Here is a 25120-nt window from a genome sequence, read left to right on the forward strand (position 1 = left end):
CATAAAATGCAGGGGCTGAAAGACACCCTGGAGATTGTCTGGTCCAACCCTCTACCCAGAATCAGAATTGAGGATTTGAGCCATTACTCTCCAACAAGGCCTTCTAATGTTTAAAAAAAATCGTGAACATGGATACACTCATTATCACCATCATTCTAGCGGGGTTCACACAATACACCAAACCCTGAACTCACGTACCACGTGCAGAGAAACCTCACAACGCTTAACTCTGCCCCAGTACACACCACGAAGTAAGACAAGGGCTGGGTTTGCCCCTGACCCCAGACTGCTGACCCAGTCTCACTTTGCTCCAGTCTTGTGTGTTGTGTGAACACAGCCAATCTGTGTTGCAGCTCAGTCCGATTCCTTAGAGAAGACAAGCACGCGGGGCCCCAGTCAAACGCGTCCCCCTTCCTGCTAAAGTCAAGCGCTATTGGCTCCCCTCCCCTCGGGATTGACAGGGAAGAAGCACCGTTTGGACTTTTCATGAGAGCATTTTGGGGCTGGCCAGGATATTTCCTTCTGGATATTTGGGGGAGAATGGGAATGTGGGGTGCTTTCTGTCCCTCAATTAACATTTGTTAGCACACCTTGAATTTTTCCAGGGCTTTTCATGCTTTTATAGATGTTTGTGGTGGCTGAAAGGCACTTCATTGCGTCTTCGCATTCCTGGGAATGCAAGATGCGCCTGGACTTCCCAGAAATGCTTGGAGAGGCCCAGATTTCCTGTCGGTTGTGCATGTCCTCCAGAGGTAGACTGGATGCCACTTTTGGACCTCCACAAACTACTGTGCAACCCCGAAAGCTACCCCTCTAACAGTGCACAATTGAATGGCTTACAAAGCTGTGTCTGGGTGGTCAGATTGCAAATGGAAGGGCAACAATTTGGAATGAGGCGCAGCAGAGTGCATATGATTAAAAAAAGTCATCCTTCATGAGCAAATCAAACTTGATTGACATGATTTTTGTGCTCATTTTTGGCTTCATGCAATCATAGAATGTAATGGTTGAAAGGGTCATGGCGGTCATCCAGCCCATTCCGTAATGTGTGAACACAGCAGTTGTCCTTCCTTAGCTGGGGTTAGGATTAAGCTGTGCGAACTCCGCCACAGCAACACTCCAAACCGAGGTGGTGTGGGAAGAGGCCAGCTGGTGCCCGGGGAGCAACCTTTTTGCAGGCCCTGATTCAACAGTGGTGGGTATTTTCACACACTTATTCCTGGAAGCATTTGCATGCTGCTTTCTGGAGACACAGTCTCCCAACATGGCTTTGCAGCATTGCTTTAAAACCATTTTATTTATTTAATTAATTAGTTAGTTAGTTAATTTCTCCCCCCCATCTCCCCCCAGTGGGGGACTCTGGGCGACTCACACAAAACATTAAAACCATAAATACATATAAATACATAAAAATCAAAATTTAAAAACATTACTAAAAAAGAGGAAAAGGAGGGTCCAAGAAGATGAAGAATCTGGGGCTGAAGACAGGAGGCCTCTATGGGGCTAGCCATCCCCATGCTTGAGGTATTTCCTCCCCACCCCAGACCAGGTGGCAGAACCGGGTCTTCAAAGCCCACTGGAAGGCCAGGAGTGAGGGGGCCAATCGCACCTCCGGGGGCAGAATACTCCAAAGGGCGGGGGCTACAGCAGAGAAGGCCCGCCTTCTGGACCCCACTAGTCGGAGTTCTTTTGCCGAGGGGGTCCGGAGCATGCCCTCTCTGTGTGATTGGGTGGGACGGGTTGAAATGGTGGGGAGAGGCGGTCCCTCAGGTAACCTGGCCCCATGCCATGTAGGGCTTTAAAGGTGATAACCAACACCTTGAACTGGACCCGGAAGCAAACCGGTACCCAACGCAGCTCACGGAGCAATGGTGTTATATGGGTCCTTCTTTGGACCCCAAAAATAGCTCGCGCAGCTGCATTCTGGACCAGCTGAAGCCTCCGGATACTCTTCAAGGGTAGCCCCATGTAGAGCGCATTGCAGCAGTCTATCTGGGAGATAACAAGGGCATGAGTGACCGTTTGAAGGGCATCCTGATCCAGGAAAGGGCATAACTGGTGCACAACCCGGAGTTGTACAAAAGCCCTCTGGGCCACGGATGCCACCTGCTCTTCAAGCAGGAGCCATGAGTCCAGGAGGACCCCCAAATTACGCACTGGGTCTGTCTGGGGCAGTGCCACCCCATCCAAGACCAACAATGACAATGTCCCGGGTACAGAGGAGCCATTGACCCATAGCCACTCCATCTTGCCAGGGTTCAGCTGGAGCCTGTTGCTCCCCCTCCAGACCCTCACAGCCCCCAGGCACCGCGCGAGGGCGGTCACGGCATCACTTACCTCACCAGGGATGGAGATATATCATTGAGCATCATCAGCGTACTGATGATACCTCATCCCATGATGTCGGATGATCTTGCCCAGCGGTTTCTGTCGAAGGGATGTTTTCCAATCAGAAAAGGCTCCAGTTTTCCCAGGTGGTCCTGGAGCACCGCACAACTGGGTGTGTTCCCCCTGCTTCCAAAGAGCTGTTTTTTAAGCCAATCTTGATATCCATCACTGAGTGATAAACCTCTTTCTCTGGCATTTATTGGGCATGGTGAAAATTGTGTGGCTCCCACACTTTATGGAACAAAATGGAGGTGCAGAGGGGAAGATACATGTTAAAATTCGGGAAGGATCAAAAGACGATCAGCAAATTCAGTTTGCTGAGAATCTTTTTAAAGATTCTAGCCCTTATGGCTGCTGAGAGCTGCTGGGTCAACTCCCAGAATAGCCCTGCCTGAAGGGTAAAAATCACTGCCATTTAGGATGATGGAAGTTGAGTCAAATGCCTGATTGTTGCTGCTGTTCCTAACATTGTCCTGCCTGGTTCCAGAATTGGCTTGTTTTGCACCGCAGAACTGTAGGAAACTCTCAGAGCATGATACAACATGGAGAAAAATTAGCCAGAAAAATTAGGGTTGAGAGGAGGGACTGGTCCCAGTCACCCAGCTGGCCTAAGGGAGGACTCCAACCTCAGCATCCCCTGAGCTCCTTAGCCACTGGGCCACCTGGCTCTTACCCATGATTATTGAACTAATTTATTTTTTTTTTTTGCATTCACATTGTGCATTGAAGCATAAGCTAACTGAATGGGCTGGGTTTGCACAAGAGAGTAAGCCACCAACCCCATCCCAAAGTGAGCATGTTGTGTGAATGCAGCCAACGTGTCTTTTAGTGACCTCCCCAAGCGTGTTGCAGAAGCCTGGTCGTCTCAGGAGCACCGAACTGGGGAAGGCTGCTGTATGAGAACGCCAAGATTCGACATCGCCCTTCCTTCCCTTTCCTGTGATTGAGCAGGGCCCTTCCTAACTCCCCCCCTCCCACCCCCAGCTCAAGTCCCTAAAAAAATCTCAGGACCCCTTGGCAGTCAGGCCAAAATATGACATCTAAGAAAATGCTAAATGCCTCTAGCTTTTGGGAGGTCTTTTGGTGAGGCATCCGTTCTTTGGGGACAGGTTTTGAATGGGAAAGTTCAAAATTGTACCCAGCCATAGGGAGGGCGAAGGGGCTTCCTAACTGAAACGGGGGTTTGTCCTGGACAAGGAGACTAGAACTCTTCCGATTTGATTTGACCCCTGCTCTCTTCCAGGACAGGAGAACCTCTGCCTGAAACTGCAGGTCCCTGTTTAATCAGCGTTAAGGCTACTGAGCAAGATAGAATCGTGCCCTGATTCGACATAAGGCAGTATCTCATCTTCTGATTTAAATCAGCTCCTTAATCAGCACTATGAGGACTAGGATCTTATTTAACTTTAACAAGAGGGGCTTCCTGCAATGCTCTGCATACAGCAATCCTAAATTCAAACTTTAATTCCTCCAGAAAGGGCTGGGAGATTTATGAGACTGTACAGAGCAATTGCCAGTCAGTGGTTGGGTTCATACAACCCACTAGGTCAGGCGCAAATGGCGTTGGGTTATTGGCAGCTCGGCACGCTGTGATATCCAGACCGTCAGGTCAAAACAGACTCTGGTTTATTTCTTTGGGCATTGCAAGAACTGTGAACGTAGCTACTGAAAAAACTCTGAGCTGGGTTTAGCACATTGTGTGAACCCAGGCCTGGAAAAAATGGAGCTGCCTGAGAGGAGATGTGCTTATTTACTGCACTCTTCTGGGATATCTCAGTTAGCCCCAGGATGCCTCCATTTTATCACATCAGATTAACTGTGATGGGCCGAAAGGTGCTGCTCCACCTTCCAGTGCGGGGGGGGGGGTCTCAGAAAGACCATTCCTCGCATCTGTTTCTTTCAGGGTGTTTCCCAGGCACCCTCCAAACGAGTTGGCATCAGAACGCCCAGGATTCCCAGCCAGCTCTGGGCATCTTCCCAGGTTTACGGGCTGTTGTATCCCTCCCAGCCTCCACCCCAGAAAACGCACTTTACTCCTAACCCTAAGAATTAAGACTGTTACGAGGATTTGAATTCTTTCCTTTTCGGCATAGGATTTGTCCTGTTGATCAAAGATTGGTCAGCTCGTGTCACGCTGCCCCCCCACCTGCATTCACACAAGACGCTCCATCTGGATTACACCAAAGCTCAGCTTTATGGACATGTGAAATCCAGAGTCCATTAAATCAGAGGGTTTAAGGCATTTGCCTCATGACATGAGCGTGTAAACGATGCACATTTTTGGTACCCGCACAAAATTATGTCATTAGCGTTATTATGAAATGTCACCAGTGACATAAACTTGCAGTATTTGCATGCCTTTACATTTGCGTCAGAGAACATAGTAGATAAAAATGCAGAATATTTGCAGATGTTTACATCACTAATGACATAAATTTACATGAAATAATTATGCATGCAGCAAAAAGCACAATTTTACTTATGTGCAAAAACCTGATTTTGCTCATTATCCAGATGCAGATCCTGCCCTTTAAATCTGAAAATTGTTAAATCAGGATCAGTTAAACTGTTGTGGTTTGCGTAATACCCAATGGGCTAGTTTGGAACAACAGAAGGAATCTCACCCGGCTTTGCATACTGTGTGAATGCAGTTGTCGGCTCTTGAAGTGACCTGGGCAAGCGTTTGTTTGAACCTGGACACTGGGGGGGGGGGGAGATGGGCGGCATATAAATTTAATAATATAAAATTAATATAAATTTAATAATAAATAAACAAGAATAAATTGTCTTTCAGCCACGGGAATGGTAACTCTGTCCTTGAAGATGTGGGTACAAAAAGTAACAAATGGACTTTTTCATGCATGCCAAAACAAACAAATACCACTCATGGAGGAACAGTGTTGTGCAAAAAATATTCATCTGTTTTTTTCCTACCTATTCTCATTCTCTTTGATGAAAGAATTCTGGCTTGCCACATTTTAAAGGAGAAGCAAATTTTGCTGGCAACTGCTATAGCTGAAGTATGGGGTTTCTGCACTTCCTTGGTGATAAATTAGCCAAGGGGTGAGTATAAAGGCCCGTCTTGCTTAGCACCATTCTTTCTCCTCCAGCAATTTCCAGCCTCCCTGGCTTCTCACATTTCCATTCAATTCTAAAGGAAAAATTTAGAGTAAATTATTCTTTGGGGCTGTGGGCAGCCAGGGAGGCTGCAGACAGTTGGAAAGGTGTGTCCCAGAGAACAACTTGGCAATTCAATGCTTCACAATCCAATCAGCTCAGAAATACCCCTTAGAGAGAATTTGAAAGTAATTCTCAAACGGTTTGAGAATGAGGTAGAAAAACAGAAGCCGGAAAAGATCTTCTGCAGAGAAAGAAAAATGATGAGAAATTGCAAGGCAAATAACTTGCATTGCTTGACACCTTCTCAGACTTGAGGCTTGCTATGTAACCTTGGCACAGAGGCCATCTTTTAGGAGTACTCAGGGTGACAAGCCTGTGGCCCTCCAGGACTGCCATTCCCATCATCACTGCTGGCTAAGCCTGGTGAGAATTGTAGTTCAAGAACTTTGGGAAGCCCTACCTCACAGGGTTGTTGTCAAGCTAGAATTTGGGGGGTGGGAGAGAGAACCATAGATATGATTTAAGGGAGAAAAGACAAGGTCATCTTTTAAAAGATGTCTAAAACCGGTTTTCAGTGCCAGGACTCGGGTGGAAAACTCAGGTGACCCCAATCCTTGTGACTGGGTGCCAAGTGTTTCTCCAGCTACAATTAATGCTCCCAAAAACTGAAAAACTGGGGAGAAGCAATAAGATACCCGTGCACAGAATGTTCTGAATTTGAAATATTTCAGGCTCAAAATGTTCTCAGTTTGAAAAAAAGATTGTTCTGATCATCGCAAAAGTGTTTGGGGCTTGAAATGGTCCTATTTTGACTTGTTTTGAGCTCGAAACATTGCGGGAACGGTTGGAACAAACTGTGGTTTAGAATTCAATCTTTCTGGGCAGAGGAGGGGGTTTCAGGCACTTCAAAGCAGGTTGCAAACCATGGATCACCTTTTAAAATGCTTAAGTGTCATGGGCAGAAATCAGGGAAGGACAAGATCAAAGTGGAACAGCCCCCCCCCCCGCCCCCTTCAGGCTGATGTAATCCCCAACATCTCTTTGTTGGGAATTAAACCCTTTCCTGGAAAATGTTGATCTGGAAACTTTTTTTTTTTTGGCCATCAAAATAGACCAACTGGTAAACAGCCACTTTATATGCCCCAACCTAAAGCCAGCTTCTTAGTGGAACGCTGAGGCCTAGAAACATGCTTCTTCCAATAGGATTGCCCTCTGCTTGCAGAAGGTTTGGTCTGGTTATTATTTGCAAAAAGAACCTAAGCCATTTTTTAAAAGAAGAAAAAGCAAAAAAAAAAAAAAATTGATGTGAATGTTCAAAATGTTCAAAAATATATATTTTTTGGTTAGCGTGACCCTGGACACCGCACAGTTCGTTTGCTTAAATTGAAGTCAGATTACCTAACTTTCAAAGAAGGCAAAGCATGTGGACAATTTCATGTATAGACTCAGGTGTGTTCAGACCCAGAAGGAGAAAACGGGATGGCTTTTGTACGAGTGACAGAGGAAGGGGATCCTCCCATTCTGTGGCGTAGGCCTTCTGCCACCACACAAGAAGAACACACAACTCCTGCCTTTGCCCTTTGCCGAGATCCCACGCCTCCTGTCGAAGGCCGCAGGGGTACGTATGGAAAACAGGGAGTCTTCCCAAAAAAGCTGAGATCATTTTTAATCCTCAAGCGTCTCCAGGCCCAGCTGGGATATGCGCCTCTCTAAAACCCTGAAAAACTGCTAACAGATTTTTTTTCTGTTATCATCATCATCATCATCATCTATTCATCCAACAAATATCACACGCTTAAGTCTGGGCATTTTCCAATGATTCAGATTCTAACCGAGAACCTAGGAGTCATGAAGGAATCGCCACTACGTAGGAAATTCCTCTCCAGGGTTTGCAATGTCAGTGGCGCCAGTCTGGTAAATTTCAAACTTCTAAGTATTTCGTGAATGGCTCCGAGAATGGTGGTGGTGGTGATGATGATTTCCCATTAGAGGCATATAAGCTGTGATCAGCCAGCACCTAGTCAACACTGGCTGATTTCAAAATACTAAACAGGATTGGAGAGGAGACCACTAAGAAATCCCAGGGTCAGAGACTAGATTAGGAAATGGCTAAACAATTTGGAGGAAGTCATCGGCAAAGCACACCTGCATTTTTGCCAAGACAATGGCAGACATCCGTGTCCATTTGCTCACTGGGAGATGTGTTCAATTCCACCATTTTCCCTTCCTTTATAAAGTTAGATTGTAAGTAAGTCTGGTATATAGGAGGAGCAGGTCCTGACACAATAAATGGCAGCAGGCCACGCCATTCCACGCCCCATCGTGGCCTTCCATGCTTTCCACCAAACACCCTGGAGACGCCCTGGCCTCCCTCCCGCTTCGTCCCTTGCCTTTTTCACTGCCTTCCCCTGCGGCTTCTGTAAGGCCTGCAGCCAGATCGGTTGTGGCTGCTGCGAACGCGCCAGATCTTGCTGCTCAGGCTGGCGGAGGTTAGCCAGAAAAAGGCCTGGGCGGAGGCTGCCCCAGCTGATGCCAAAGGAGCCTGTTGGCAGCTGGGCGAGGGAGCGTTTGGAGGCAGGAGTGGGCGCATTTGCAGGAGGCAGCGCTGATCGTGGGTGGGTCAGAAGGGAAGTTGGAACCGTGTCGAGGTAGTGGTCGGGTTCACACAACACCCTAAACTCAGAGCGCAGGGGAGCAAAGCCAATTGCTCCATTCATAGAATATGCGTGGCCTGGGCAAACCTACCCTGTTCTCCCTTAGTGTGTGACTTCCTGGTTCACACAAAACAGCCAGACAAGAGCTGAGATGCCACCACACACTGAACCACAGACCTCCCAGCTCCATTTTAGTCTGGACTAGTGTGTTGTGCAAACCAGCTTTGGGCAGAGGTGCAGTTTGGCCCAGAGCTGCTGTTCGCATCTACAGCAATATGCGTCAACCCTTCCCTAGCTCTCCCCAGAATTAGGAAAACTCCTGAGATTTAGGCCATCCAACTACAAGAAGACTCTGTGTCTTCTCCAGCCCCACAGGCTCAAAAGCAGATCCACGCCACTCTGGCGACCTCAGCCAAGGGGGCGGGAGGCCAATTCAGCTGCTTAATGTCTCTGTTTGCATGATGTGCATAACCTAGTTATTCAACCTGTTTTACAGGTTCATACAATCCCCAGTATGCTAATCCAGTGAGCTGGGTTTGCACCTCATGCTAAGCCACACGCACACACACACACACACACACACACACACATACACACAAAGCGCGAACCAGAAGCTCCTGGTTCTGTTCTTGGCCCTTCCCGGGGGCACAGGAGAGTCACCCTCCCTGGGGTCCTGGTTGGAGATCACCAGTTCTGCAGGTTGATGGAGGGATTGGGGGCTCAGATGCTGGACTGGGACCAGGGAGAGACTCCAGTTCAGATCCCCACTCACTGGCTGGGTCTGCACAATATGCTTAGCCAGGCCAGGGAAAAATCCAGCAGTTACGTTCGCGCAACATGTTTTAACCCCAGTTCGTCTTTTTCAGCAGCTTAATCTATTGTGCAAGCATTCCTTGCTTGGTTAATTTAGTATAATGTGCTGTGCAAACCCAGGAAATGGATTAATTCAGGACCCAGGTGATGTGCGCTGTGTGAATGCAGCCACGGAATGACTTTGGCCAGCTCCTTCTTTCATCCCAGCTGATCTCAGAGTTGCTTGGGGGAGACATTGGAGGAGGGAGTGCTCGTTGCGCTCCCTTGAGAGAGGGGGGGAGGATCTGCCTTTATTTCCAAACCCTGAAAGGAGCAGTCTGCACAAGGAAGGGGAGGCCAAACTGCACAAGGAATCCTATGCCAGACCTGCCGGGAAGGGCATTAATGTTAATAATAATTAATTAAAAGGTCCCAGAATCTTTTCTTGCCCTCTTTCCAAATGTTTGTGCTTGGCTTTGTCCAGGAGAAGAGATGGGAAACTTCCCAGCTTGCTAGCAAGCAACCCTAAGCTAAGAGGTTCTGAGAGCTTTTGAGTTGTCAACACACATGAGTTTATCCTACAGGCAGGCTTTGAGCCCGAGATCTGGGTGCAGAACAAACAGGGTGCCAGGTGCTCTAAGTTAAAGACAAGTTCCTAGTCCTCATGATTCTAAGAAGGTATAAAATAGGAACGCTGGAAATCATAGGTAATGTTCCAACAACACATTGGATTGGCTGAAGTATTTGTAGTCCCAGATGTGGGGGGGAACCATCCATTGCCCTAGCATGTTGTGTGAACCAGGTGACGACGTGAAGCCATCACACAGGCTATAAACACAGTCATTAGGTTTTCTCCATCGGAGGTCAGCGTGTTGTGTGAATGCAGAGACAGAATCAACTTTATGCACACAGCTTGCCTAAACAGGCTAATAAACAATCCAGCAGATGGATTTGCACAGTATGCCTTTTTAAAAGAAATTTGAACTGTGGTCATTTCTTTAATAGGTTAGCATGTAGTGTGAATTCAGCCCATTTGGTTACTTGTTACATAGTTCAAGGCAATGTATGCAAAAATGGGTCAGTTCAGTAATCGAGTTAAGCTTTCCTGCACTTTATTATTGCACCTGTCTTTTAAATTGGGCCTTTGATTCTAAAGCCAGGCAAATTCACACAACCCATTTTCTAAATAGAGGGCAAGGGGTGCGATTAGCACGTCCAGAGTTTTGGCATCACTTCAGATGCTGACTGCCTTTGTACACCCAGGCCCTAAATTAATCGGTTTCTTGGGTTCACTCAGTGCACCAAATCCAGGCTGGGTTTGTGCCGCTTGGTAACCCCCCCTACAAAACAGGCCTGCCTTAACCCCGCCAGGCATCAGCTGGTGGCAGTGCGGCAACTAGGATTGTCACTGACCTAGTTAAGTGGGTTGTGAGAACCGAGCTAATAAGAAAAAACAGCTGCAATCAGAAGCGATATTCCAGGTGGAGCTTCCTCCTAACATCTCAGTTCTTGCTTATTAAACAGTAAACGAGGCTTTCTGCAGCATCCCCCACGGCCCAGTAGATTGAGACAGCAGGAATCTGCAATGGAGGACGTTTAATTGGGGTGGAAAGCAGGCTGTTAACCGTAGCGGGCGGACGAGAGGCTGCTTCACTAGCTATGCATCCGCCTTGGGAGCTCCCTCTCTCTCGGGGCCGGCCACCCCTGCCTGCCCCTCGGACACACCTCCCTGAGCCCGCCCCCCGAGCCGGGCCCTGCAGCTTTAGGCTTACTCGATGAAGCCGAGAGTACCTCTGAGGTCACGCAGCGGGCCACCGCTCCACCACGGGGAATGACTTGCCAGTGGCCTTCCAGGCACGCGTGGGGACTCGCATGCCTGGGCGGCTGGCCCAGCACCGCCTCGCTGTGGGCTGCAGGCGGATCAGCAGGTGGGGGCCCCGGCCGGAGCCATGGGAGTGGCTCTCTAACCTGTGGGAAGGGCCGGGGTCTGCCTTTTTCCACCGGAGAGATTTGCTGCCCCAACTGGGGGAAGGAGAGTAATTGCTTTCTCTCACCCCCCCCGCCCCCCCCCCCGTAACATCTTGTGACTTGACTCACCCTCTCCATTAAAAGCAGCCTCAGCAATAAGGGAAGCTCTGGGGGAACCAAGGGGATCTACTCCAACTTGAGTAGGGTTTAGAAGCGCAGAGGAGGTGAAGGGAGGGAGGAAAATGTCAGCCTTTCCAGGTAGGCCAGGTCAGGAAACAGATGCCCCAAGAACTGCCGCAATTCTGCTTAATTGTTATAGGGTACAATAACAGAAGCTTGAAAGCTGGACCGCAAGTTAAACCAACCCCCAATACCCTCCTTGTCAGTCCTATACCTTTCACTAGCTGGCTTCACACAACATGCTAAACCCAGGTTAACAGAGCATAATGGCTGGGTCACCAAATACGCAGGGTCCAAAGAGATAAATCTGGCCTGTTAGGTCTGCCTGAGGCTTCTCCATTCACAAATCCAGGGCAGGGTAGTCAAAAACAAAAAGACCGGAGCACAGCATTTCCACATAAGATCCGTCCTCGTCCCCAGATCCCCACAAGCACTTCTGCACTGCCCCACGAGCCCCCTTGATTTGCTGCCCTGGCAGTGCTCCAAACTGGCTAGGCTTCCATTGAGTGCCAGACCCAGCCTTGCTCTCAGGCAGGCGCAAGTGAGGTTTGCAGAAAGCCGCATTCATATTGCGGAGACAGGAGACCTCTTCAGCAGCCTTCCTAGGCAGGTCTTGCCTAGTTTTCTCCGCTGCACCAAATTCAGACTTCCAGAGCAGAAAGCGAACAGGTCCCATCTGTTGAATCTCTCCTGCTGGGGAGCCTGGGTTAAAGATGGGGAGGGGGCTATTGGAAGAGTCCTTCACATTTACCAGCCCCAGCCGTGAAGGTTAAGCTTGGCACCTTCTCCTTGGCTCCCCAAAGGATCAAACCTGGGATCAAAGCATCAGTTGCTCGGTTTCTCTGCTGAGCCAGGTGGACTCTTTTCTGTTGAAGGTTAGCTTCTCTTGGGGATGGTCTGTTAAGCAGGGCTGAAAAGTGAGTGGGGTCCCAAAATGGACGCAAAACAATGACCTGATTTGTTAGCATGTGGTGTGAACCCTGCCTCAAATGGGTAGTGGGGCTAGGCAGTATAGAGGCAGCCATGTGCTCCTGGGAAAAGATGTGCTTGCTTGAAAAAGCTGCTGAGGGATGCTGTGTCACGCCCCCACCTTCCAAAGCACAGCCATGCTGGCTTAAATGTGTTGTGCGAACCCGGGGAGAAGGAATTTCCCCTGTCGTTTCTCGTGGCCTTTCCGCTGACCTTTGCTTGCTGTTGCCCAAACTCACACAGCTCTTTAAGCCGAGAGTTATGGGTTCGTAAATCCAAGCAAGGATTAACACATTTGCTTCTCCCTCCCACAAAGCAGGAAGGGCAGCATCTGTGCCTACTTCACAGAGTTGTTGTTCTGGGGGGGAAAAGGGAAGAGAGAACTATATAATGCTGCCTTAAGCTCCAGAACGAAAAGCAGAATATAAATCTAGTTATTAAATGTCTAGATAAGTAACTTTCCCTTTGCCTTTATGTCTTTCAAAAAGGGATTTCACTCCCATTCCAAACACACACACACCCTCTAGTTGGGAATTCTGGAGTCTGATTTCTCTGTCCAAGTTACCTTGGAGGGGAATTCAACACATCCCGCCCCGCATGAGACTTAAAAGAACCAAATAGAAGCAGAATCAGTCTATTCTAGCTCACCTTTAGAACTACTTAAAAAGCACAAAAGATGGTCACCCCAGATCTAAACCAACTGCAATGAAGATTGCATCCCTGGAAGGGATAGGCTGTTGTTTCAATTCATGTTATTGTTTGTAAATCAAAAAGACAGAAACTGAATAATATTGAATCAAAAATGGTGAAACAAATCTAAAAACAAACTGAATTATTATTTGTAAAAGAAACAAATACAAAAACTCTGAAACACTACATTAAAAAGAAACAGACTAATGGGAGAAAAAACAAACAGCTGAAGAAAATGCTTAACAGAACTAAAATTGGTACATATCCATGAACATCCAAATTCAATATTTAAGTCACATGAAGGTAATCTGTTAGGAAAAACGGTTTATTGCTTATCCATGTTAGTTTCACTCTCGTATCATCCTTTGCCAGTCTGCCCCGCCCTGTTTCCATTCGTTTGTGGTGCCATTCATACGGCCGATGTAGCCAGAGCAGTATCATTTGCACAACTTCCAAACCTTGCTGAGGTTCCTGAAGTTTAACATGTTGTTTTATGAATCCAGCCCATTTGGTTAGCTTATGCTTTAAGTGTCTTGTGCAAGCTGAGAAAATGGATTAATTCTGTAACCAAGTGAACTGTGCTGTGCAAACCCAGCTCAGGAATAAAAATATGCATAATTATAATCCATTTTAAAGCCTTTTAAACACCCTGGCATCCTCCCAGGTTTAGTCCAGCCTGCCTTGTCAAACATGCTGCTCTGGTTTATGGTTTCAGGGTTATGTAGCCTAAAACACTGTCCTTCCCATTTTACGCTACTCTGAATTTTGCAATGTGGATCTTGCCTTTAGTAACACATAAGAGGTTCAAACACATTAGACTCAAACACAGCCCATTAGTTTCCCTCTTACTCTCCATGGAAACCTTCCTGTTCTTCTGCTCAAAAATGTTTGGTGTCTTACATGCAAAGGCTCCCAAAGCATTGTGTACGTGTGACACACCCATGGGGGGGAGAATAAAAACACAGTTTATTTTTGCACGAAATAAACGTAGCCATGTTTGCCTGCCTTCTCCTTCTCCCTTTCCCCAGAACAACTGTGCCAGAGCCCTCCACCAGGAGATGGAAGTGCCATTTCGATAGCCAGGTTTATCTTGGTTTGGGCACTGTTGTGCTGTTCCTAGAGACGTTCAGCCCAGCCTGCTCCCTGCAATGGGGCAGCCTCTCCCCGTGTCATGCTAGGGCCTCTGACCCCCATTCCCAAAGGCAAAGGAGATCAATGGCAGGTTGGGCCATGGATACAGCCCCTGTTTATCCCTGGCTTAATCATTTGGGGCCCGCTTGATTCCAACCAGTTTCAAAGCTCAACCATCACCACTTGCACTCTGCGGTTTAGATCAGTGTTTCTCAACCTCAGCAACTTTCAGATGTGTAGACTTCATCTCCCAGAATTCCCCAGCCTTAAAGCATGCTGGCTAGGGAATTCTGGGAGTTGAAGTCCACACCTTTTAAAGCATGCTGGCTGAGGAATAGTGGCTCCCAGATTATAAATCTGGCAGAAGAAGGGGCATCATTAAACACATGGGTGGAGGAGGATCGTGTGGACTACATTACTTATTTATTTACTTTTTGGCCCCCATTCCAGGGGACTCTGAATTATGTTGAAATATCAATGAAGGGACACCCAATCCCTCCCCCACCCATCCCTCGGAGAGCATGTTTTCTTCCCAACATGCCATTCAAAGGCCAAGCACGTCCTGCAGCCTGAGAACATCACGTACGCCTTTCCAAGAAGGCAGTTCCCCCATTTCCTCTCTATTCTCTCTCTCTCTCTCTCATGCACACACACACACTTCAGATCCACACTTCTGCACATCATTACAGCCACAAGCATGGATTCAGCACAGATCCCCTCTTCTACTTTCTTTTGTTTTTTGCCTGCATTTATGAGACGGTTCTTCGCTAAGACCTCTGCCATCCACTTCTCGTCCCGGGGATCCCGTGAGAATGCAGGGAAAACTCTGACACCCCTCCTTGGAAAGGAAAAAAAACACCCCACTCCCAACCACCCACTTTTCCCCCAAACGAGGCCAGGAAGGTCAAGCCCAGACCAGGAGTTTCGGATCTAGGATCAATTTGGAGAGCGCAAAAAAACCCAAAAACCAAAAAACACCACAGGGAAGGCAGAGCTGTCCCATCCCAGCACTGGAAAATTCTTTGCAAAGTCGTAATGTTGCCTCAATTTATATCTAAAATCCTCCAATTTCCAAAGAGCTAAAAAAAATTGGACTTGCAAGCCTGTGATAATTTTAGTTTTTGGAAAATTGAAGTGGGTGATAGGGATTTGGGGTGCAACAAGAACGGGGGCTCTTTTGGGGGTATGGGAGGAGGGAAGAGGTAAAGGGATGTAGTTGTGAAAAGCAAAGCACAGAAATGAATCTCGGAAGAAAGCAAAATTAAAAAAAAAAAGGCAAGATGCAGAGAGAGAGATGTTTAAAGAAACGAAAAGAAAAAAAAGTTGTTTTTTCTCCAAAAAACATTCTTACCTAGTTTTCTTTTTTGTAATTTTTTTTCTTCATGCTAATATCACACGGCCTATTTGTTGATGTAAGTTGACTGAATTCCGTGGTTTGCTCTCTTATTTTTTTTTTAAAAAAAACAGAAAGGGAAAAAAAGGAAAAAAAGAGAGAAAGAGAAAGAGTATTTTAGTGTTTTAGTAGAAGAGGATGGGAAGAGAAATCAGCCAGAGAGGGTGTTATTGCTCTTAATTCTGCTGTTTTATCTGTTTATTTTTTCTTTTTTTACGGATTAAATGACTTTTTAAATTATCTTTTTTTTTTCCTTTGATTATGATTTCTCTAGACAAAAGGGAGTCGCCAGGGACGGAGTCAGTGGGGTTTGGCTAGCTATTCTCGTGGTTGGAGCTGTCTTGTGTGGACGGTGGGAGACCCCTCGCCGAGGTGGCTAACCCCTTTCCCCCTGTCTTCTCTCCCCCTTTTCTCTCTGTTCTAGGAGGTGAATTAGTATTACCCATAATAACCGAAGATTCACTAGACACCCCTCCAATTGCCACGCGGTCTCCTTTCATTCCCCTGCCTCCTACCTTTGGCCCCTTCCTAACCGTAATCGAGGCCACCAAAGACACCATCTCCCTCCCGGCTCAGCCGAAGCCCCCCTGCCTGGCCGAACAAGACGACAGCGACTGCGAAGAAGGCATCGAGGCCTCGGGGTACGCCTCCGGGGAGGTCTTCGACTCCAGCCTGCCCCCCACTGACGACGAAGACTTTTACACCACCTTCCCCCTGGTCACAGATAGGACCCTGGTGGGCCGCCCCGAAGGAGCACCCAAAAAGCCCCACGGATATCGCCCCAATCTTAGGACAGGACTGCCGGCTTCGCCCTCCGCCCCCGACCTCCTGACCTCCACCACCTCTCCCAGCCTGGTCCGCCACATCCCCGCCGGCAAAATGAACAACCGCGAGCCCCTGAAGCCCCACCCCGAACACTTCCCCCCCCTTGTCACCTCCTTTGAGCCCGACAAGCTCAACCGGCTTAAGTACCCCGTTATAACCTCTTCCCCCAATTTCCACAATCTGCCCACAGCTAACCCCACCGACCCCGGGGAGAGGGGTCCCCCCGGCGCTGTGGAGGTCATCCGGGAGTCGAGCAGCACCACCGGCATGGTGGTGGGGATTGTGGCCGCCGCCGCCCTCTGCATCCTCATCCTCCTCTATGCCATGTACAAATACCGGAACCGGGACGAAGGCTCCTACCAGGTGGATCAGAGTCGGAATTACATCAGTAACTCGGCGCAGAGCAATGGCACGGTGGTCAAGGAGAAGCCAGCCACCGCCCCCAAAACGGCCAGTAAAAGCAAGAAAAACAAAGACAAGGAATATTATGTCTGAGGCCCCCCGTCCTGGCCCCCCCGATCCCTGCGTGCGCCAGAGAGAGACCCACGCCCGAAGGAAGCGCGCAGCGAGACTGCCCAGACACGCACCCCCCAAAACTCTCTGGAGAGGAGCCGCCCGAGTGCAACCCTCCCTCCCCGGAGAGAGGCCGCACCTTGGAACGGCCCCGTCGCCCGCCCTCTTTGGTTCGCTCATCCCGTTCTCCTTTCATGCCCTTCCCTTGCAAAGCCCCAAAAACCAAGAAAAAAGAGAAGCAAGCAGAGTCAGGCGAGAAGCCCGGGGGCCTGCCTCACCCCTTCCCCACCTGGCCTGCAGGGTTGTCGCATTTCCCTTAGGCAGACTTAGAGGAAAGCGGAGCCGCTGCAGTTTAGGGCTGCGGCTCGGTTGCCTCTCGCCCTGAAAGAGGGGTGGATGGTGCCTGGACAGGAGGGTTAAAAGGGGTTGGGGAGACGGAATCCCGGCCCAGCCCCTCCAGGTGAGATTGCAGGCGGGATGACGCTTTGCCAGCCCGCACGCAGGTGGATCGTGGACCCCCCTCAGCAAGGGGTTTGGGCACTTTACGAGTTTGGAAAGGAAGTGGGCTCCATCCATCGGGCCGCACCCCAACCCTCCTCCCCAGCCTGGGCTCTACGACTCATCCCCCGCTGGAGCCAGGCCCGACCCTGCCAGGCTGCCCCTGGATTGGCCGGGGAGGAAGGGGGACGGTGGCCCCAAACCCGCCTTCCTGTCCTCGCCCTCCGAAAGCGTCCTGCTTTCCAACCCTGCTCTGAGCCAGCCCAGCCCAGCCCAGCTGCCCTCCTCTCTCTCCCTTTAAGCGCCAGGGTCTTGGCAAGGGGTGGAATCAAACCAAACGAGATCTTTCATTTCCTGGGGGGTGGGCAGTAGAGAAATGCAGAGATAGAGCAGGCAGTTGGGGCGATGGTGGCTCTCCACTGGGGACACCCTGTTTCCCAGAAGCCAACTGGATGGTCCTGACTTGTTAATAAAAAGGGGGAGTTCAAAATCAAGGTGTTTTTTAAAAGGGAAAAGGGGGGGCTTAAAATAGGTTGGATGCCCGTAGGTCAACGCCATTGTGAACCACTCTGGGGTGGAGTTGTGTCACCCGAAGAAAGTGGACAGACGTTCCCCAGAGTTTTGCGTTCAGGAGGGTTCATCGACCCGCCGCCACCTTCCATGCCTTCCGTCGCCCTCCTTCCTAGGTCTCCTTTCAAACAAGGTGCTATATCGTGTTCCTTTTTTTCCAAACGGTGTTAAAAGAAAAAAGAGAAGCATGTCAGACCACGAGTCAACTTTTAACTTTGTTTTGCTTTTGTGAAAATGCGGGCGGGCGGGAGGGCAGGGGGCCGAAGGAGGCACAGGGTGTGCCCGGAGCCTGACTTCTGGCAAAGCATTTGAGCTTCAGCGACGCTGTGGAGGTTCCCCAAAGGCCAGTGGGGCAGAGGTATGATTTAGCCCTGGGGTAGCTCCTCTCATCTCCAGCCGCCTTCCAGGTTCTTCCAAAACGAGGGTAAATCAGCGTGGAGCCAACCCAAGAGAAAGCCATAGATGACTCTATTCAGAGAACTATCTATAAATACGCAGAGAGAGAGAAATAGCTATAGAAAGGTATATGAGATATAAAAAGTCCAGTATGTGTAAGCTGTTGAGAGTTTAAGCAAGAAGGGGAACAGGGAGCAGAGGGAAGGGGGTTGAGGGCCAGAAGTAAAGATGGGGAGATTGAAAGAATCCCTTGGGTCTTTAAAAGGAGGAGAAGGGAAGTCCTGCTCCAGTGCGGAGCCCCAAGTACATGTTAGCATCTCAGAGCTTTGGCAGGGCCATCTCCGCTTTTGGTGAGCCTGGCCCGGGTTGCTCTCTTTCCCCTCTCAGAGTTCACACAATCCTCCCAGCCCAGCTGGCCCTGGATCATCAGGGGTCCAGCCTGAAGTGGGAAACCCAGGCTCAGTTTTGGCCTGTCCGAGGGTCGTGGGAATCCTCGGGGGGGAGAAGTTTGGGGAGAGGCCTGGGGGTGTCCTTGAGGGTGAAGGTGGGCTTGGGGCAGCAGAATTGTACTGGGGCTCTTCCAGGCAGCAGAGGGGAAATCGGAAGAGACTCCCAATTTGGGAAGGAGGGACTGGGTTGAGATTAAGAATGGTCTCTGTTTCTGTCCTCTTCCCGCCGCCCACTCTTCTGCCTCCTGATTGTCTTCTCCCTTGGCACCCTCCTTCCTGCTCCCCAGAAGATGGCAGAGGCTCTTTCCTCTTGCCACGCCTTGCACGCTCACAGAAGGCCAGCTTTGGGAGAGGCCTTCTCACTGGGCATCGTCTCTGGCAGCTGCAAGGAAAGGGGGGTGGTGATTTCATTGAACCCCCTTCCATCCATCCATCCTCACAACCAAAAAAGGGATGTCCAACCTTTGAGAAGCCAATCAGTCAGTGGCTACGTGCGCCCTGGATGCCAAGCGGGTTCTGGGGCAGCTGCGTTTGGGCAAGATACACATCTTGGTTAGGGGCCAACCTTGCTTGTTTTGGTGGCTCAGTGGGCTGTTGGGAAGCACTGCTGGTTCATGGGTGACCCCAGCAAAGAGGTTTTCAGGCACCCACTTCAGCACACCTCTGTCCTGCCACAGGAAGAGCCAGGACTTGGGCTGGGTCTGGCCCCTTACTTGGTGGGGTGCTGACAAAGAGGCCCACGTCCTCCGAATTCACCGGGATTCAGATGACATTTTAAAGGAAAAGGTGGACTTTCCCTGCACTGCTTTTCCACTCCATTCGATAGATGGTCAAAAACGTTCCCCTCTCCACGAAAGATTTATGTGGCTTTCTGTCCAGGCTCTCTAGGGGACGGGGCGGGAGGAGAGAGGACAGCTCTTCTAGACCAGGGCTTCTCAAACTATCTGGTGAAGGACCAGGTTTTTTTAATTTCCAATCCGTCACAGACTAGTACTTTTGTGAAATACAATAAAAATGAACTGTTAGAAGAAGAAGATGGGAAAAAAGCATGCAAAATACAAGCCCACTATTACTGTTAGATTCTGCAGAGGCACTTGGATGTCAGAGCAATGTCCGATTACTGGAAAAGTTTCTAAAGTCTCACGCTTGGGCCCTGTACTTATCTCATTGTGGACGAGCATTTCCTGGACCAGCATTAGCCCGCGACCCAATATGGCCACAGGTCCCTTTTTCCACCTCCCATTTTATGCAGATCAAATCTCTGCCAGTTGTTGGCAAATGAACATCCCCTTTCATCACCCTCTGGCGATGGATGCATTTCCCATTCAACTTGGCCATGCGTAAAAAGCCCCCCAGCTAGGAAAGCAAAAAAGGGGGTCCTGACACAGGAGGTGCACCCCCAATTTTATCCCTTCCTACCAAGAAACGTGCCTGTAGCCCTTTCCCTGCCATGTAGGCTCTGACAGCAGATGTGAATCCAGTAGGGCGAAAAGCAGTGGGGGAACCGCTCCACAGGCATGCAGCTGGGCTGGGTTCGCACAAGGCCCCTGACTAGGTCAGATCCAGACCCTTGTAGCTGCCCCGGCACACAGTCTTGATGAATTGCAACCGTGAGTCAGCTTCTTTGTGGCTTAGTTTGTGCCCCGGCTTAGCTTCTAGTTCAAAGCCAAACTCAGTAAAGGTGTTGATCTAGGGACTAAATGAAGCTTGTTATTACAAATGCTTCTGTATATTCAAGGCGAACCCATTTAAGATCAGGGTTTGCCATTTGACTGTGTGGTTTCGGGCCTCGGGTTCCACACTGAAAACACTTTCTATTTCCCAAGAAAATTGAAAAAATAAGGCATCCTTTAATGATTCTTCAGCAAAGAGCATTAAGCAGTGGGATCCAGCTTTGAACATAATCTGGAGACCATCCATCCTGGTTGCAGTTCTACACGACTTTTCCCTGGCATGGAGGGAGTTGGGCCCAGGAGGACTCTGAGCAACCGTGGCAGGTGAAGTGTGTAGGAATCCCATGGTTTAATCCAGTCTCTGCCATCCGCCTCCCCCAGCCTATCCACCCAGTGGGATGGAAAGTGGTGGGCATCTGCAGGGTGCCAGTTGGGAAAGTTGGCTTAATCGGTGAATTATACTAAAAAGGCAAATCCAAGTTAAGAGGGAGATTTCCCAGGTCTGCCATTGCAGTTGGTGGGACTTAAAGTTGGGCAGTTCAATTTAATCTCATTGGTTTTACTAGATCAGCGCAAAGAACAGCTAAATCTGGAGCCACCTCTCAAGATGCCAAAGAAAAGCACTGTAAAACAAGTGGACAATATTTTGACATTTCCCTGCCCCAAATTTCACTATGAAGTTAACATTGCTGAGATGCTTGGGTTGATGAACTTCAAATAATTGCGTTAAAGTGTGATCTTGCCAGCTCTTTTATTTTTAGGAAATGCGGGTAAGTTTAAAAACGGAAGCTGGTTTTGCTCCCCCCCCCCGAATCTGATTACAACTGCCTTGTTTGGGGTGAATTTCTAAAAATTACTAAATATTGGATGGCATCCACAGTCAAGCAAAAGGGGTAGAATTCCCCTTGATGAGGACTAGCTGGCCCTGTAAAAGGGGGAGGCATCTGGAGGCAGCTGCACCCCAATTGCTCTGCACACGATGGGGGTGATCCCTGACCCTGGCATCTGTCCAAGGCCTCTGGAGCAACTGACAAGCTCACCTGGCTGGTGTTCCTCCAGGAATGACGGCTACCAGTTTTCAGCTTTGCAGGGTTGGCGAGAAGAGCCCCTGCCCCAGGGTTGCCATCGGAGCAAGCGTTCCTCTCGCCTCTGGGCACGTGCAAGGAGGGCGGAGAGCGGGTAGCTTGTGGTGGGTGCTTCAGAACAGCCAGGGAGCGACTGTGTGCGTTGATAGATGTCGACTCCCATGCCCACCTTTCTGCCAATCTACCGTACGTGGCATGGGCACAGTTGGAGGAGAAGAAAGAAAACGTAGAAGGGAGGTGTGCTGGCCGTGTATTTAGACACAAATGTGAGGTGTCTTGAACAGCCGACAATGGGCGCTCCTTTTGTTTTTTTTAACTCTGAGAGGCCGGATAGTTGATGCAAGGATTTTGGCAAAATATCTTCAACACACCTTGGATTGTAAGGGTTTGCCCAGTTGCCACTCTGCCTGAGGCAGGGCAAGCCTCGGAGGCAGCAGCGAAGCTGCTTACATTAGAGGGGGGCCTTCCAAGAAGGAAACTCAGAAGCGACTGCCGCGTTGGATGTTTGTACTTATTGTTCTACGCTCTTTGGATAGTGCCTTTTATCCAAAAGAATTCCATCACTTAAAATGCCCACCTAAAAGGTCCTATATTTATTTATTCTTGGTAAAGGAACTACCCAAAAGAGGAGGAGGAGGAGGAGGAAGCATTTTGTTTAGGGTTTTGTGTGTGTGTGCGTGCGTGCTTAAACAGCTATTTAGGACCTCTTCTGTTTTCTTGAGTTTTTTTGGGGGGGGGACCTATCATGGAATGGAATCATATTGTGAATTTTTCCCTTTATTGGATGCTCTCGCATTATTGGAAGGCACCATCTTCCCAATCTGGTTCTTGCCACATATGCAGATTTACAACTCCCAGCATTCCTAACTGGCCAGGCCAACATCCTGCTGGCTGGGAGTGCTGGGAGTTGTAGTCCCAGTATAACTGGAGGGTGTTGGGTTAGGGGAAGCTGGCCCACTGTGCCCAAAAGGGTTTTGCAAAAAATAAAATAAAATAGACAGTAGGCCTTCAAATATAAATCCAAGCTAAAGATGCATCCTGAGTAGGTGAAACAAGTTGTTCTAGGAGGATGGGGGGGGGGGGATAAAGATGCCCTCACGCTGACCTCAGCTCCTGGTGACCTCTTGGCAGAGTCACGGAAGTCCTTTGCTACTGCCTTCTGGGATTTTTTCCTTTTCACTTCCAGTCCAGCCTGGCATTTCCAAGAGGTCTCCCATCCAATCCTAGCCGAGTTCTAATGCTGAGAAGGGGAGAGTTCTTGAGCAAATCTAGGCTGTGCCCATAGCTGTTGGAGGAGTCTCTTCGTCTGAGCGGGAGATGGTCAGAAGAGAGCCCTGCCCTGAGGCTGCACAGTGTCCTCCTCATTGTCCCCTGACCGGCTCTCAAGCGCAGCTTAGTCCGTGTCGCGGGAGTGGGATTGCCTGCAACCGAAGGGTCCCGCAAAGCCCAAGAAGGAGCGGGGGAGGCTGCAAAGAGGGCAACAGCTTTTGCTGGACTGCCAAGAGGGAGACCTTTGGACCATGCGCAAGTCTTGAATGCTGGAGGAGATGCAGAGAGAAGGTGTTTGCTGGGCAGCTTATAAACAAGGTCTTGGTCAGGGGATCTAAAAGCCTGGTTGGAACAGCCACTGCCATCTCCAGCCATTGAGGAAGAATGCTGTGTAGCCCCAAGGCTTATGCCACGTAATTTTAGTTGGTCTCCCTCTTGCCCTGTGGGATGAACAATGGGACAATGTGGCTACTTGCCTCCAAGTCAGCATGGAATACACACATGAGCTGCATTCACACAACGCCTTTAACCAAAGTCAGTGAAAAAGGGGCTTTTGCATACAGTGCTAAACTTGATTTGTTTTAATCCAGCTTCATTTTTTATTTTGTTGCTGGAAAATCCACCTGTGAAGTAAACTCAGAAAATTCATTTTTCCAAGCAAGGTAAATATTTGGATAGAGTTTCACTGGAGAACATGGATGAATTTGGTGATCAGATTAAGTGTGCTGTGTGAATGCAGCTAATCAATAGTGCCAGGGTGCGGCTGAGGCCTTTGGCATCACCCTGGTCTGAACAAACCATGTGGCACCACCTTGAGACACTAGAAGAAAAATGTTAGTTCCAACCTTCCAGCAGGTGTGGGGTTACAGCTCTGGGGTCCCCAGCCAGCTTGTGGAAGCATGGGAGTTGCAAGCTGGCACCTCTGAAGGACACCAGACTGGGGAAAGCTGTGTAGCTGTTATCAACTTCAATGGCTTTAGACCAGTTTGATTGCTATTGTGGCTCCTGTTAATGGAAAAAAATGACCCAAAGCATCATTTTTAGGTTTCCCCAAGCAACCTCAGAGAGTCATTTTCATTCTTGTGACCTTTCATGTTCCCCCTTCCAGAAATCTAACACAGTTTGTGGCAAAAGTCCTCCTGCCCTTTTCTATGTGCACGTAATGAACATTGTTATCAAATGTAAATTTATTTGTACATTATTAATATTTCGGTTTTTTATCTGGGAAGAAGGTTGAAAAACTCCATTTAAGAAAAAATGAGATCCTGAAACCCTCTTTCTCTTTTTAAAGAAAAAGAATGGACTGGGGAAAAGCTATTAATTTTAACAGTGAAAATCCTGTCATTTTTCCCCCTCTTTTTTTATGACATTCCATTTGAGGTGGAAATCAGATTTAATTTCATTTACTTTTTTTATAACAGATACTTTTTTAAAACAACAAAAAATACCTTTCCTGTTTTATTTTTATTTTTTTCTGGGGAGGGGTTGGGTGGGATAAACTGTGATTCTACATATTTACCCTGTAAAATTCCTGTATTCTTCAATGTTATTGTAAAGTGTTACTGATAAAGATGATTATGAACAAAAGAAAACGTCCAACCCATGTACATTTAGCACAAAGGGGAATACAATTGATTCTATACTTCGTATACTTCGTTTTCGTCTTTATTTTCTTGGTGTGGAACAAGCTGCAGAATGGAAAAAGAAGACGCATTTGCCCTCTGGCTGAATTTTGTCCAGTTTCTCCGCAATTCAGTTCTGGCCCTGATGGGAAAGGGCCGGTGCGTTTAGCAGCATCTCTTCCCTCATTTCCTCAGGGGCTCCTGTCGCAAAGCTGCGCAGGGTGAAACTGTTGGCCGGGCATCTTTTTCAAGGCTTGCTGATCCTTGCTAACTGGAAAAGCAGAACCCGCAACCAAGGGAGGTGGTGGGCTTTGACGGGGGGTTTTCAGTGGAGGGTAGACAACCATCTGTTGGGGAGACTTTAAGCTGGAATTCTGTACTGAGCAGGGGGTGGACTAGATGGCCCCAAGGCCCCCTTCCAGCCTTTATTCTTCTCATCCCATTCTCACCCATCATTAAAGACAAGGTGGCCCTTCCCCGTTGGAGATTCCTTCAAATAACCAAATATTTGCCTTGCAAAACGTTTTGCTCAGGTAGCTGTTAGGGATGCCTTATCATTCCTTCTCCACCAGCAACCGAATGCAGAATCGCAATCCCTGTGCGCAATCTGTGTGTGTGTGATGCGTGCGCCTGGTGCATCCTTTGTGGTTGGAAGGCAGAAGTGAGCCATTTGAGCCAGAATCACGGCTCCAGAAAGCTTTTGATGTGGCACTTGGAGAGCTTTTAGACCAACTTATATCTTGTTTCATGCCCCCAAAGGGGCAAAAGTCAGTCCGTCACAAAAAAGTAAATTGAGTAATTTTAGTAGTAACTAAATGTAAGCTAAATAAATGTAAGTTCCTGCTTTGTTTGCAACTCAGCCAGGGACATTTTGGAAAACACCTCCTGACATCCTCTCCAAGTCCAGGGGCAGCTCTTTGTCGGGCAAAAAATAA

The 25120-nt window shown here is 48.7% G+C and overlaps 1 protein-coding gene across 10 annotated transcripts in view; it reads left to right on the forward strand.

The window, feature by feature from the left end:
• NRXN2 (neurexin 2) overlaps positions 1 to 24011 on the forward strand; it is a 318520-nt gene extending 294509 nt beyond the window's left edge. For 9 of the 10 annotated variants that reach the window (XM_088137492.1, XM_088137483.1, XM_088137489.1 and 6 more), the window contains one exon: positions 15710 to 24011. In XM_088137492.1, coding sequence (XP_087993618.1) covers positions 15710 to 16605 — 896 coding nt within the window. In that variant the 3' untranslated portion in view covers positions 16606 to 24011. The remainder of the gene's footprint in view (positions 1 to 15709) is intronic. The other variant, XM_088137491.1, reaches the window with a different exon arrangement.
• Positions 24012 to 25120: the final 1109 nt, after the last annotated feature.

This window comes from Python bivittatus, unplaced genomic scaffold (assembly GCF_059951505.1).
Source record: "Python bivittatus isolate LINGU-HERP-01145 unplaced genomic scaffold, Pbiv_v1 ctg000180_np1212, whole genome shotgun sequence".
Taxonomy (NCBI): domain Eukaryota; kingdom Metazoa; phylum Chordata; class Lepidosauria; order Squamata; family Pythonidae; genus Python; species Python bivittatus.